Source organism: Triticum urartu, chromosome 6A (assembly GCF_056163025.1).
Source record: "Triticum urartu cultivar PI428250 chromosome 6A, HENAU_Tu73, whole genome shotgun sequence".
Lineage (NCBI taxonomy): Eukaryota > Viridiplantae > Streptophyta > Magnoliopsida > Poales > Poaceae > Triticum > Triticum urartu.
This window is the reverse complement of record NC_141878.1, coordinates 21,437,099-21,453,489: the sequence shown is the minus strand read 5'-3', so window position 1 is coordinate 21,453,489 and position 16,391 is coordinate 21,437,099. Positions and strand designations below refer to the sequence as shown.

The window sequence follows — 16,391 nt, the reverse complement described above, 5'->3', positions numbered from 1 at the left end:
CAACGTAACCATTTACGATGAGCTCTTTGTCACCTCCATATATGAGAAACATATCCTTAGTCTTTTTCAGGTATTTCAGGATGTTCTTGACCGCTGTCCAGTGATCCACTCCTGGATTACTTTGGTACCTCCCTTCTAGACTTATAGCAAGACACACATCAGGTCTGGTACACAGCATTGCATACATGATAGAGCCTATGGCTGAAGCATAGGGAACATCTTTCATTTTCTCTCTATCTTCTGCATCGGTCGGGGATTGAGTCTTACTCAATTTCACACCTTGTAACACAGGCAAGAATCCTTTCTTTGCTTGATCCATTTTGAACTTCTTCAAAACTTTGTCAAGGTATGTGCTTTGTGAAAGTCCAATTAAGCGTCTTGATCTATCTCTATAGATCTTAATGCCCAATATGTAAGCAGCTTCACCGAGGTCTTTCATTGAAAAACTCTTATTCAAGTATCCTTTTATGCTATCCAGAAATTCTATATCATTTCCGATTAGCAATATGTCATCTACATATAATATCAGAAATGCTACAGAGCTCCCACTCACTTTCTTGTAAATACAGGCTTCTCCAAAAGTCTGTACAAAACCAAATGCTTTGATCACACTATCAAAGCATTTATTCCAACTCCGAGAGGCTTGCACCAGTCCATAAATGGATCACTGGAGCTTGCACACTTTGTTAGCTCCCTTTGGATCGACAAAACCTTCCGGCTGCATCATATACAACTCTTCTTGCAGAAATCCATTCAGGAATGCAGTTTTGACATCCATTTGCCAAATTTCATAATCATAAAATGCGGCAATTGCTAACATGATTCGGACAGACTTAAGCATCGCTACGGGTGAGAAGGTCTCATCGTAGTCAATCCCTTGAACTTGCCGAAACCTTTTGCGACAAGTCGAGCTTTGTAGACAGTAACATTACCGTCAACGTCAGTCTTCTTCTTGAAGATCCATTTATTCTCAATTGCTTGTCGATCATTGGGCAAGTCAACCAAAGTCCATACTTTGTTCTCATACATGGATCCCATCTCATATTTCATGGCTTCAAGCCATTTTGCGGAATCTGGGCTCACCATCGCTTCTTCATAGTTCGTAGGTTCATCATGATCTAGTAGCATGACTTCCAGAATAGGATTACCGTACCACTCTGGTGCGGATCTTACTCTGGTTGATCTACGAGGTTCAGTAGTATCTTGTTCTGAAGTTTCATGATCATTATCATTAGCTTCCTCACTAATTGGTGTAGGTGTCACAGAAACAGGTTTCTGTGATGTACTACTTTCCAATAAGGGAGCAGGTACAGTTACCTCGTCAAGTTCTACTTTCCTCCCACTCACTTCTTTCGAGAGAAACTCCTTCTCTAGAAAGTTTCTGAATTTAGCAACAAAAGTCTTGCCTTCGGATCTGTGATAGAAGGTGTATCCAATAGTTTCCTTTGGATATCCTATGAAGACACATTTCTCCGATTTGGGTTCGAGCTTATCAGGTTGAAGTTTTTTCACATAAGAATCGCAGCCCCAAACTTTCAGAAACGACAACTTTGGTTTCTTGCCAAACCATAGTTCATAAGGCGTCGTCTTAACGGATTTTGATGGTGCCCTATTTAACGTGAATGCGGCGGTCTCTAGAGCATAACCCCAAAACGATAGCGGTAAATCAGTAAGAGACATCATAGATCGCACCATATCTAGTAAAATACGATTACGACGTTCGAACACACCATTACGCTGTGGTGTTCCGGGTGGCGTGAGTTGCGAAACTATTCCACATTGTTTCAAATGTACACCAAACTCGTAACTCAAATATTCTCCTCCACGATCAGATCGTAGGAATTTTATTTTCTTGTTACGATGATTTTCAACTTCACTCTGAAATTCTTTGAACTTTTCAAACATTTCAGACTTATGTTTCATTAAGTAGATATACCCATATCTGCTTAAGTCATCTGTGAAGATGAGAAAATAACAATATCCGCCACGAGCCTCAACATTCATCGGACCACATACATCTGTATGTATGATTTTCAATAAATCTGTTGCTCTCTCCATAGTACCGGAGAATGGTGTTTTTGTCATCTTACCCATAAGGCACGGTTCGCAAGTACCAAGTGATTCATAATCAAGTGGTTCCAAAAGTCCATCAGTATGGAGTTTCTTCATGCGCTTTATACCGATATGACCCAAACGGCAGTGCCACAAATAAGTTGCACTATCATTATCAACTCTGCATCTTTTGGCTTCAACACTATGAATATGTGTGTCACTACTATCGAGATTTAATAAGAATAGACCACTCTTTAAGGGTGCATGACCATAAAAGATATCACTCATATAAATAGAACAACCATTATTCTCTGATTTAAATGAATAACCGTCTCGCATCAAACAAGATTCAGATATAATGTTCATGCTTAATGCTGGCACCAAATAACAATTATTTAGGTCTAATACTAATCCCGAAGGTAGATGTAGAGGTAGCGTGCCGACTGCGATCACATCGACTTTGGAACCATTTCCCACGCGCATCGTCACCTCGTCCTTAGCCAATCTTCGCTTAATCCGTAGTCCCTGTTTCGAGTTGCAAATATTAGCAACAGAACCAGTATAAAATACCCAGGTGCTACTGCGAGCATTAGTAAGGTACACATCAATAACATGTATATCACATATACCTGTGTTCACCTTGCCATCCTTCTTATCTGCCAAATACTTGGGGCAGTTCCGCTTCCAGTGACCGGTCTGCTTGCAGTAGAAGCACTCAGTTTCAGGCTTAGGTCCAGATTTGGGTTTCTTCTCTTGAGTAGCAACTTGCTTGCTGTTCTTTTTGAAGTTCCCCTTCTTCTTCCCTTTGCCCTTTTTCTTGAAACTAGTGGTCTTGTTGACCATCAACACTTGATGCTCCTTCTTGATTTCTACCTCCGCAGCTTTCAGCATTGCGAAGAGCTCGGGAATAGTCTTATTCATCCCTTGCATATTATAGTTCATCACGAAGCTCTTGTAGGTTGGTGGTAGTGATTGGAGAATTCTGTCAATGACGCAATCATCTGGAAGATTAACTCCCAATTGAATCAAGTGATTATTATACCCAGACATTTTGAGTATATGCTCACTGACAGAACTGTTCTCCTCCATTTTGCAGCTATAGAACTTATTGGAGACTTCATATCTCTCAATCCGGGCATTTGCTTGAAATATTAACTTCAACTCCTAGAACATCTCATATGCTCCATGACGTTCAAAACGTCGTTGAAGTCCCGATTCTAAGCCGTAAAGCATGGCACACTGAACTATCGAGTAGTCATCAGCTTTGCTCTGCCAGACGTCCATAACATCTGGTGTTGCTCCAGCAGCAGGCCTGGCACCCAGCGGTGCTTCCAGGACGTAATTCTTCTGTGCAGCAATGAGGATAATCCTCAAGTTACGGACCTAGTCCGTGTAATTGCTACCATCATCTTTCAACTTTGCTTTCTCAAGGAACGCATTAAAATTCAACGGAACAACAGCACGGGCCATCTATCTACAATCAAACATAAACAAGCAAGATACTATCAGGTACTAAGTTCATGATAAATTTAGGTTCAATTAATCATATTACTTAAGAACTCCCACTTAGATAGACATCCCTCTAATCCTCTAAGTGATTACGTGATCCAAATCAACTAAACCATGTCCGATCATCACGTGAGATGGAGTAGTTTCATTGGTGAACATCACTATGTTGATCATATCTACTATATGATTCACGCTTGACCTTTCGGTCTCCGTGTTCCGAGGCCATATCTGTATATGCTTGGCTCGTCAAGTATAACCTGAGTATTCCACGTGTGCAACTGTTTTGCACCCGTTGTATTTGAACGTAGAGCCTATCACACCTGATCATCACGTGGTGTCTCAGCACGAAGAACTTTCACAACGGTCCATACTCAGGGAGAACACTTCTTGATAATTAGTGAAAGATCATCTTATAATGCTACCGTCAATCAAAGCAAGATAAGATGCATAAAAGATAAACATCACATGCAATCAATATAAGTGATATGATATGGCCATCATCATCTTGTGCTTGTGATCTCCATCTTCGAAGCACCGTCGTGATCACCATCGTCACCGGTGCGACACCTTGATCTCCATCATAGCATCGTTGTCGTCTCGCCAATCTTATGCTTCCACGACTATCGCTACCTCTTAGTGATAAAGTAAAGCATTACAGCGCGATTGCATTGCATACAATAAAGCGACAACCATATGGCTCCTGCCAGTTGCCGATAACTCGGTTATAAAACATGATCATCTCATACAATAAAATTTAGCATTATGTCTTGACCATATCACATCACAACATGCCCTGCAAAAACAAGTTAGACGTCCTCTACTTTGTTGTTGCAAGTTTTACGTGGCTGCTACGGGCTTAAGCAAGAACCAATCTTACCTACGCATCAAAACCACAACGATAGTTTGTCAAGTTGGTGTTGTTTTAACCTTTGCAAGGACTGGGCGTAGCCACACTCGGTTCAACTAAGGTTGGAGAAACTGTCACCCGCTAGCCACCTTTGTGCAAAGCACATCGGGAGAACCGGTTTCGCGTAAGCGTACACGTAATGTCGGTCCGGGCCGCTTCGTCCAATAATACCGCCGAACCAAAGTATGACATGCTGTTAAGCAGTATGACTTATATCGCCCACAACTCACTTGTGTTCTACTCGTGCATATAACATCAACACATAAAACCTGGCTCTGATACCACTGTTGGGGAACGTAGTAATTTCAAAAAAAATCCTACGAACACGCAAGATCATGGTGATGCATAGCAACGAGAGGGGAGAGTGTGATCTACGTACCTTTGTAGACCGACAGCGGAAGCGTTAGCACAACGCGGTTGATGTAGTCGTACGTCTTCACGGCCCGACCGATCAAGCACCGAAACTACGGCACCTCCGAGTTCTAGCACACGTTTAGCTCGATGACGATCCCCGGACTCCGATCCAGCAAAGTGTCGAGGAAGAGTTCCGTCAGCACGACGGCGTGGTGACGATCTTGATGTACTACCGTCGCAGGGCTTCGCCTAAGCACTGCTACAATATTATCGAGGATTATGGTGGAAGGGGGCACCGCACACGGCTAAGAATATGATCACGTGGATCAACTTGTGTGTCTAGGGGTGCTCCCTGCCTCCGTATATAAAGGATCAAGGGGGGGGTGCGGCCGGCCAGGAGGAGGGCGCGCCAGGAGGAGTCCTACTCCCACCGGGAGAAGGATTCCCCCCCTTTCCTAGTTGGAATAGGATTCGGGAGGGGGAAAGAGGAGAGAGAGAAGGAAGGGGGGGGGGCGCCGCCCCCCTCTCCTTGTCCTATTCAGACTAGGGGGGAGGGGCGCGCGCCCCAGCCCTGGCCACCTCTCCTCTCTTCCACTAAAGCCCACTAAGGCCCATATACCTCTTGGGGGTTCCGGTAACCTCCCGGTACTCCGGTAAAATCCCGATTTCACCCAGAACACTTCCGATGTCCAAATATAGGCTTCCAATATATCATTCTTTATCTCTCGACCATTTCGAGACTCCTCGTCATGTCCGTGATCACATCCGGGACTCCGAACAAACTTCGGTACATCAAAATGCATAAACTCATAATATAACTGTCATCGAAACCTTAAGCGTGCGGATCCTACGGGTTCGAGAACAATGTAGACATGACCGAGACACGTCTCCGGTCAATAACCAATAGCGGAACCTGAATGCTCATATTGGCTCCTACATATTCTACGAAGATCTTTATCGGTCAGGCCGCATAACAACATACGTTGCTCCCTTTGTCATCGGTATGTTACTTGCCCGAGATTCGATCGTCGGTATCTCAATACCTAGTTCAATCTCGTTACCGGCAAGTCTCTTTACTCGTTTCGTAATGCATCATCTCGCAACTAACTCATTAGTTGCAATGCTTGCAAGGCTTATGTGATGTGCATTACCGAGAGGGCCCAGAGATACCTCTCCGACAATCGGAGTGACAAATCCTAATCTCGAAATACGCCAACCCAACATGTACCTTTGGAGACACCTGTAGAGCTCCTTTATAATCACCCAGTTACGTTGTGACGTTTGGTAGCACACAAAGTGTTCCTCCGGTAAACGGGAGTTGCATAATCTCATAGTCATAGGAACATGTATAAGTCATGAAGAAAGCAACAGCAACATACTAAACGATCGGGTGCTAAGCTAATGGAATGGGTCATGTCAATCACATCATTCTCCTAATGATGTGATCCCATTAATCAAATGACAACACATGTCTATGGTTAGGAAACATAACCATCTTCGATTAACGAGCTAGTCAAGTAGAGGCATACTAGTGACGTTTGGTTTGTCTATGTATTCACACAAGTATTATGTTTCCGGATAATACAATTCTAGCATTAATAATAAACATTTATCATGATGTAAGGAAATAAAATAATAACATTATTATTGCCTCTAGGGCATATTTCCTTCAATATGTCTATATCATGGTCGCACTATGAGTGTCCACAACTTTCGACGAACATTCATCATTTTGGTTGGAGACGATTACAACATGTGACGATGTTGCGCCTGCGGAATCGCTGAACCAACACTAGAGAGGTTATTGACCCCACAAAGGCATGATCAACCTTATCTTATCCTTTCAAGCACTCGAACAACAAGTAAGAACTATGATATACAATCGAGATGTTGAGAATATAAATGAGCATAGATGAAAGTTCGGGTTTCATATGAAGTCTTGGCTGGGTCATTGGACACAAAGAAAGTACACCAAGTTGCATTATGCAAACTTGTAACTAAACAAAGCCCGATTCTAAATGACTCCCTAGGGGTATTATTTATGAAGGGACATAGGAGAAATTTGTCTATACTTCGGAGGGGGATGAATTCGACCATAACTTGGTTTGAAATACAGAATATAAAATCAGCCTATTGTCCCCTATTTCAAAATTACATAGGCCTAGCTTAAAAGTGAGGTGGCACAACACATGTATAAGGCAATGGTAAAAAAATGAAGTGTCATCTTTTATGTTTCGTCCATGTCTTCATTCGTCGTGATGGTGGGTTCAAAGTCATGAAATCTACATTTGAAGTTTCGTCGACATTCCTTGCGCGCTCGCCCCCTCTACATGCTTGATCATGCTAAAATACACATCCATCTCGTACATGCTAGTCCATTTATTCCTAAACAAGTGTATAGGTGTGGGGGCTTTGTATGTTATAGTCGTAGGGATGTCCTTGTCAAATTACGTATGATAGTTTGGCACTTCAATTATACCTCATATAAATGTAAGATAAAGTATATCTCGTATTTCACAAGGGTATTCTTACAAGAGTATACATGATGAGGTGATAACATACCACATAGGAAAAGAAAGAAACAACATACCACATATGAACAGAAATGTTTTCTATCATTTTAATATTTTTAGTTTAGTATAACAAAATTCCATGCATGCGTTCGACATAACTAATACTCATTGTCGTGCATGGTTTACACGTATTCTTTACTTACTTCTGATCATTTAGATGATTTCTTATTACAATTAACATGGATGTGCAGCCAAGGTGTTAGGGCAAGTTAAGTATGTTAGGCCTGAAACTAATAAATTGTATATATGGACGCATATTGACTTTTCCAACTCTAAGTTGTACCCGACTGGCATACTTTGTTTTTCTAATGCAGACAATACTCAAAAAATTATAAGAGAACATATGGAGCATGACGGTGTAAGTGCAACTATTGATCAAGTCGGCAGCCATCTCCAGGTATGATTTTAACTTTCTAGTTGATGTTCCTTCCTTCTGAAACTAAGCTTCCCTCATAAGAAATGTTACTGCACTACCCAAGCACATACTTATTGATGTTTCCACGATATTTGAAATTTCAGAAGTACAAAACGGATTGCCTAATTGATCAGCTATCAACTATGCCCACCGCGGGCCCATCATACTCTAACAACTCTTTGAAGAACTATTCGACATCTCAAGATAGTGACGGAAGTTCCAGGTTCAATATGAGGTCTCAGGGAGGTAGAAATCTTAACCAAATAAGCAGTGGTAGTGCCTCACCAGTTGGTTTGGGTGTTCATGGAAATGGGAGCAGCACACCAGGTCTTGGTGGAGCTGCTATTAGGGGACCAACATCTAGTACTAGTAATGGCAATGCTAATGGTTATGGTTATCGGTATGGTAGTGGCAACACTAATAGTTATTGTGACCTTAATAATAATGGTTATGGTTACGGTTATACTGATGGTAATGGTGGTCATGGTGGAGTTCTAACAGATGGGATCATGTCAAGTGCATCATTGCCGTCCAACCTAGCACAACCAGTACAGCAGACAATGCCCACTCCTAATTTATTTTCAAGTAACACGGTGCATGCCATGGATAATCCAAACCATATAAGGCAACAAGAGCTTGTACCACGGTTATATCAACTCAGCTATGACTGCAGAAATGGAGGGATATCTATGTCGCTTTGGCCTCAGGATGATGGTACTGACCCTCCTAGAAGGTATCAAGGTGAGAAGGAGGTGATGGAAAATACGGCAACTATGGACATGACCCATGGAATTCAGAATGCTGCAGCCATGGATATGATCCATGGAATTCAGAATGCTGCAACCATGGACATGCCACAAGGAATGCAGAATGCTGCAATTGGGGAGACGGCCAAGGAAATGCTTGGAGACGGTCCTGCTGGTCAGACCGGTGCAGTGCAGCCTCATGGCCTCGGCGGTGAAGTTTTCAACTGGGATAACACTAGTTTTGAAACAGCTGGTACATCAGGTGGAGGAGGAATAGTAACAGATGAAATGCTTGATTGGCTAACTACGGATGAATTTGAAAACCTTACCAATTGGTATGTGCTGTTCTCAATATTAGCATGCCAGCATATTTCTATTTCATTGTCCTTTTCGAAGTTTCACTGTTTATTTCTGAGACCCTACACAAATAGAATTTTTTATATTGGCAAAGCATTTTTTTAATTCTACTTCTTGAGCGCATGCTCTTCATAAACTGAAATTTGTAAAATAATGACGCAAAACGTTCTACTCTGTGGTTACAACTTACAATTTTAGTCACAGAAGTGCTAAAATAACTTTTGTGAGATGCATTTCCATACATGTTATCTTTTGTCCGGAATTTTCTTAAAACAAGATTTAGTGGCAGGCTTGCAACTGGTGTCTTTGTGCAGAGCATCAAATTGATTAGGTTAGGGAATACGAATAGTATAAAGGATATCATATAATACGTTTTAGGATGTGCTCGTTGATCTTCAGACATATTTAGAGGCAAAGCAATATGACCATGAGTTATCTTATGGTTCGTATCACGATGTTTGAAACAAATAGAAGTTATGCTAGTGTATACAGCGAGGAAAAAAAACACAAAGCAAAATATATCATGGTTTGGTCTTTATTCTCCTGTCCCCAGAAACGAGCATTCTTTTGCAAAAATTGGTTTAAACTATCTTGTGGAAAGAATGTAGGAAAATATTTGATGAAGAGGAAGAATAATAAGGTTGTCCCCATGATGTTGAGATATTTATCTGTTTGGACTAATCTTTTGGGTTACTGCCCTAGTTAATATTGCATTACCTTGTTCTTATACCTTTCTTATCTGGCATTGCCCTTTTTTTAATAAAGATGCTAGCATTGGTGTGCAGCTGTGGAACACACCAGAATTAATCTCACAAATAGTATAAGATTTTATATTGGCCTTTAGAATCATCTTCTTGTGCAAACTCAGTATGTCCTTATCCTTACTGCACTTTGACCCATTCTTTATAATAATTACAGGTCTGAACTCTGAGGGCATGGAGGAGCCGTGGGAGCATACATAGAACAGAAAAAAAAGCATGATATATGTCCATTTTGCTCCGGTGAATGTTGAAGAAAGCTTCGGTGCTAGAATTTGTTTCTTTTGTCTTGGATGTGGTTTATTATAAACAGGATTGAGATAAACTGATAGTGGTTGGACAGAAACAAAATTGAATCTCAGTTATGCGATCCATTAACATTTTCCTTATTTATTTACTTTTGATGAAAATTAATAATTTATCTCGTGTCTTACTGCTACGATAATGCAGAGGATAGTAGAAGAACGGAAGCATAAGAACACACTTTTCATTTGGATCATCCAGAATATTTCATGAAGGACAAATAGAAGTTCAGAATTTAGTTTCACATGCATGCTCATGTCATGAATTTTAGTTGACAAAAAAGTCAAATATATTTCATAATAAATAATATAACAGAATTGAGGATTAGACTATGTGTGCTTATCTATTTTACATTATATTAATGGAAATAGAGGTTTCTATGTCATTGGGCCTTTACAAAGTTATTGTCTGAAAACATTGATGTTCAGAAAAGTATCCAGGGCATTAATAGTGATCCGAAAAATTGCAGGGCTACAAGCTAACATGTTGTCCTAGAGACAGAGCCTGTCACACAAGTAATGCGACCCAAGAACAATCCACAAAAAGAAAAACAGTCGCACAGATACACACTGAAAGCTGGCTGAAATAGGAAATGCAAGATGTCTAAGGAGAGAAACCAAGAATGTTAAGTTGTTTCTCATTGAAGAAAGGGAAATAGCAGGAGGGGGATAAAATTAACACTCCCTTCAACATTATGATAAAACATAGGCCAAGCCTTACCTTATAGGAAAAGCTAACTGATGAAAGAAATATTTATCTGTAAAACATGCAACAATCAGAGGCTGGGCGATGGTATACGAGGATCACCCAATCAACATGATCAACCACAAACTAGTCTAGCAAAAAATAACATGAGCACAGTGAGAAATTTGAACCTTTTCACAACACACAAAACTCTATACCAAGAACAAATTCATGAGACCAGAACATCAACAGAGGGAAAACCAAAATACGGCACTATAGCCTGGCCCTTTCTTGCACACAGGAGCAAGATGAAGAGAGGCGCACAATGGCCAAGAGAAAGTGATCTGAAGCTACATATTATTTTTCAGTACTACCTCACACCATCTTGTATAGTAACTGAGGACTCACAAGTCGAAGGTGTGATGGCTGCTGTTATTGAGTGATAATTGGTGTGAAGTGTGAACTACCATGAGAGGTTGGACAATGCCATGTTGGTTGGTTCTTAAAAGGAAATACTTGCTTATTAAGAAATATATCTTTTCTTTAAACCACATATTTATTCAATATATGCACCCGCAAAAAACATGTGCTCCGTGCAAAAGGGTGGACATGATAAGGATTAACAATGTGCGCCCAGAATCCCCCCCCCCCCCCCCCCCCCATGCACAAGAAATTACATTTCATTTCTGAGCGAAAATTAGCAATGCACATTGTATTGCAAAACTAGGATGTATTTGTTTATTTGAACTTCTTTTAAATGCCAAAATAAAATTTCAACCAAGTGGTGTGCTTGGAGACACCCAGAGGCTAATTGGTTTGTTGTGGCATGGCTATAGATGACAAGTCTAAAGAAAGGCCACCATTTGGTGAGCTATCAATTGATTCTTGCCAATCTCTAATAAATTACCAATTTTGACAACTTCTGGTTCTGTCAAACGTTGACTTGTCGGCCCTAGTCTTAAAAAACGGGATCACACCCCCGTGTCACATCCATTTGGTAGCTCTGGGAGCTCCCTCCCTAGCCGCCATCACCACAACCTCCCCCTCCCCCAGGCCCCAGCCACCCCATCATGTCGCCACTAGAAGAGACACCTACGAAGCTCGCGCCAGTTCCGGGGGAAGTGCCAGCGGGGCCTTCATAACGCGTCCTCCATCCCCCTATCCACGTCAACATCCGTGGCGGCTGCTGCCCCTTTGGTCATCCGGTGCTCCCTCTCGACGTGGTGCAGCCCACTTCCTGCTTGCTGTGCTAGCTGGGGATCTCATGCTACTATGCGGTGGTACGGGATCCAGATCTGGTCCGACCGGGGCCATTGTGGATGGGGCATAGGTGACGCTCCTGATGGTCGCTTCCTTTCTTGCTAGTTCCCGTATCTGATAATAGTGGCCAACATATCGGTCAGTTGTTTCATTTGAGAGGATTTCTATCCTTCAGATTTGACCTGGCGACACCGGCTGATGACACGTAATGATGAGGTTGCAGGATGCAGGCGGAAGGCTCCATTGTGAGTTTTGGCGGCTCTCACTTCGGCCAATTTCCTTGAACGGTGTGATGCAATGTATGGACGGTGACTTGATGTTGGGGGGGGGGGGGGGTCTTGCAATGGTGTTGTGGGAATTCTAGCCCAACACATGTAGTTGCTAGTATCGTGGAAAATTGATGGTGACAACACATGATTGACTTCAAATTGGTGGTGCTTCTTGAGATCATGCGTGAAATTCTAGGTCTGGCCCAAGTTGGTTATACCCGGTAATGGTGATGTCTTTGCATCGTGACCTTGTTAAAGGCATTGATATACTATGCTCAGATTTGTTCTTTAGGGTGAAAATCCATAATCTGGCGTTTCCTGCATAGCTGGATCTGGGTGACGGAGGCACTTGAGCATAGTTCCCTTAATGAAGGTGTTATTACTGAAGAGATGGTTGGTGCGGATATGACCGTTGTTGTAGTTTATCAGTCGTTGCTTTGCTTGCATCATTCTTTTTCCTTTTTCTACGCTAAGGAATAGCTTTGGTCTTGTATGACCTTGCTATTTAGCCGGCATGTTTAGTTGCGTGTGTCCCTTTCTGTTGGTTGTGTGCATCCTAACTGTGCAAACGTCGGGTGTGTGCTCATTATGCTTGTATCCACTTGATGCTTTATTCTGAGCCTCCACTCTTTTTTGAAAAAATGTTGGCTTGCCAAAAATTGCATCAAACAAATTAGGCTCTCAGTCACTACTTTGGTATTGATACAGAGCCCAAGTACCAGGGCCGTGCATCCTTCATTGGCATGATGGATCAGACTGGGATTCCAGATGTTGCACGCGGCCGATGTAAAGTTGTATCTAGCCTACTTTGGACATCGTTCATTTTGTTGAAGCTGCCTCGAATGACATTATCAAAGAAGTCAGAAAAAGGAGATCTGCTCGTATTTCCTTCCAATTCAACCTTCAGGTCATACAACAAGGTCATCGGCATCATATACTGCATCCTTGCGTTTCAGAAGGAGCAAAGGCCACACAGTGTTTGTGGCTCCTCCACTCCGCTCTATCAATGAGATCAGTGGCGAAGGCAGAAATAATTTTTAGGTGTGGCAGAATTTATGAAGGAAATAACACATATAATACAATTATGCAAGACTTCAAATGTTATTTTGTGTTTGTAAAGTACAACCAAAATCTAAAACTGCATTTTTTTCCAGCGGGTGAACCTGATGCATCGGTCAGTGGGTCAGTGTGTTTCAACAATGAGAGATCAGTAATATGGGTGCTTATCTTGGTCAGCGGCAACAAAATTTACTTAAAAATGAAGTTCAACTACAATTCTGAATTATTTCATTATGAACATGCTTTTATTCTTCTGCGCTTAATAGAATTGACTTTTGGGAATTTTGAAAAATCATGGTCGCTAGTTTTTTTAGCAAAGAAAATTGAGCAAAATGGTGATCCCTGGTTGGCCGGCTGTATCCTATATTGGTGTTTTAATTTGTCGGTGGAGTCAGGTCACAATTCACAAACACACTGACCATCGGATCATGCTCACCAGTAGGAAGCAACCAGGCCTAACATAAACGGGATCTTACTGGTATAAAGTTCTACATGTGCTAGTATATACCAGGTGCATCTTTTGAAAAATTTAGGTATGGCACCTGTCAAACCATGCCAGATAGCTAGCACCGCGCCCCTGAATGAGATTATGCATTGCTGGAAGAGTATCACTAGCAAAATGCTTGTAATATGCCATCCCTTGGTGACCATGACGCTATGACATCCTCTCTCACAATGAGCCTAAGTTGCTTTTTGCACAGTTTTTTACCATATGTATATTTAGTTTCCTCCAAAATCTCATTGTATAGCTAAGCTTACAAGATATCATGTGAAGACCATTGATATGACATTCATGAAAAAAAGTGGATGTATATGTAGAAGGATAGAGTTGCATAGCACGATTGATATGACATTCTTTATGAGTGTTTTACTTTTGAACCATGCAGGACGGCTTTGTGTATTATGTTAAAGAGAGGGAGAAATACACAACCAACAACCAACGGAGTTACAACACGAACAACCTAAACTTATAAAAACAAAATCACCCCAAAACCATGACCACCAAACTGCCTACAAACCACAACAGAGCCAACTAATGTAATACAAAACGACCTAAATTTGCTTCTGCCCATTGCACCACATCAGTCTTAATTTGATCAATGATTCCTTGAAGCAATGTGTGGGAATTTAAAAAGATCCTGCCATTTCTTTCCCTCCATATGCTCCAGATAATTAATGGTACCATAGTGTTCAACGAATTACGGATTCATGGACTTTATTTATGGCCTTTTGCCACCAATCCCGGAGAACAGGAGCATTTTGAGGGATGGCCTTGGTCAGATTTGCGCAAAGAAGCACTGAACTACAAATGATGGTCACTACACTTCAACCCATGAAGACCTGATGAGCTGATTCTTGCGAAATATTGCAGAAAGAGCATGCATCATTATGGGCGAAATCACGCTTTGCGAGATGGCCGCTGTCCAGACACGTCCCATGACAACCAGCCAAAGAAAGAGTTTGCATTTTAGAGGAGCCCAAGCCTTCCAAATGGTGCAAGCAGTACTACACATAACGGATGCAGCGACGTGCGCTTTAATGATGGTGTCTCACAGTTAATGGTTGTGCTTTGTAACCTCAACATTAGCATGCACCAGTCTCATAGTTTTCTGGCTGCTATCTTACCATCATATTAGTGTGAAGAAATTCTTAAATATTGTGTATTTTTGTGTTTTCAAGAATGCTAACTGTGTACTCGTCCTAATAATAATAATAATAACAAAACGGGTGCCAATGCATTGCCAAATTAAGTTCTATCGACATAATCAAGTATGTTCTTCTTTTTTCTTAAGTCTAGAAAAACCAATTGTTGCCTGTCTAGAGAATAGGATAAAATTTTGCCGGTAAATGTCACAGTAATTGTGTGGTGTAACTCACAACTTTCTAGTGAGGTCACATGCTATTGGTGAGGTGCAATGAGCAACTTAACTCCATATGCAACTCTCTTTTGTCTATATATATGTAGACCTTTTTACAACTATCACCTATCAGGCTACCACCATATGAAAATAATCATTTTCCTGTATTTAGCTATATTGAGCTATTGGAGAAAACCAAGTCAAATCCCATGATGTTAAGCGGATCATATTGGACGCTTCCCAAGATAGATGTGTGTGTCGGTTTCAAACTATTGTTGTAAAGATTAGATGGTATAGGTCGTCATCTGTTATATATCCATAAGGAGGCCATTTTTGTGGTTCTCGTGGAGAACCCTGATGTCGACCCCCCTGGCTGGCACAATCTGTCACTGTGTACATAGAAAGGATCGTCACTTGAATGCCGTGGCCTGAACACTTCGCCTTCAGGGCGTGTTGTGCGAGAATTTCTTGTGGTGCAGCATAGTGTATTTTCTATTGCAAATTACTTCATCTAGGGTAGCGTTTCTGATGTGCCACAAAGCCAATGGCATCACTATAGCACAGGACTCTGACGACCAAGAAATTAAATTAAAAAGGCATTGTTTTTGAGATATGAAATCCGAACCACAGAGTTTGACATCCAAAACACCTCCACACTCTCAAACTGCAGCAGAAAGAACAGAACAGCTATGCCGGCACATGTAATTGCAATCCTGATTGGAGGCACTCTTGAGCAAACCTCCACAACACAATCTTCACTTCATTTTAAGCTTTCACAGAGCACAACGATTTCCACGGTTTCCCTACTTCTCTAGTGTCCGAATACTGACAAACTGAAATGTGAGGGAGGTAGTACAAATCACGCACGCAAGCAGGGCATAACCCAAAGTGAATAGACATCAAATTTCAGATCCATCTCTCAACTACCCTGAACCACCAAAATAACTAATTTATAAGAGGCTGACAAAATTTAACACTACTGCAGTTAAGCTCGAGCCAGTGGCGAATCTAGCAGGGGGGCTTCGACAGGCTCGAGCCCTGCCTCCAAAAATTGGAAAAGAAAAATTACTAATATTTGTATCAATTTTTTTACCTTATTTGGACAAAAGAATTGAGGGTTCTTTACTTTTTCTACACACAGTTAACTTTGAGCCCCCCTTCATTTTCTTTCAAGATTCGCCACTGGCTCGAGCTGCTACAGTTTGATTGGTGCTTGAAACTGAATGCATTTTAGGGGCTGCCAGCCCTCAAACGCCTCAAGGAAATTCGGTTGTCTAGTTATCATC

At 41.5% G+C, this 16,391-nt stretch overlaps 1 protein-coding gene across 1 annotated transcript; it reads left to right on the top strand.

Annotated features, from left to right (window-relative positions):
* The first annotated feature begins 7,917 nt into the window (after positions 1-7,917).
* LOC147963383 (uncharacterized) lies at positions 7,918-10,090 on the top strand. The gene is made up of 2 exons (XM_087528317.1): positions 7,918-8,891; positions 9,832-10,090. Exons 1-2 carry the CDS (start codon positions 7,954-7,956, stop codon positions 9,842-9,844), a joined length of 951 nt encoding a protein of 316 aa, XP_087384443.1. The 5' UTR covers positions 7,918-7,953; the 3' UTR covers positions 9,845-10,090.
* The last annotated feature ends 6,301 nt before the right edge of the window (positions 10,091-16,391 follow it).

What these genes read in the sequence shown, in the direction of transcription:
- LOC147963383 (XM_087528317.1), top strand. Translation starts at nt 7,954, where the DNA reads ATGCCCACCGCGGGCCCATCATACTCTAACAACTCTTTGAAGAACTAT.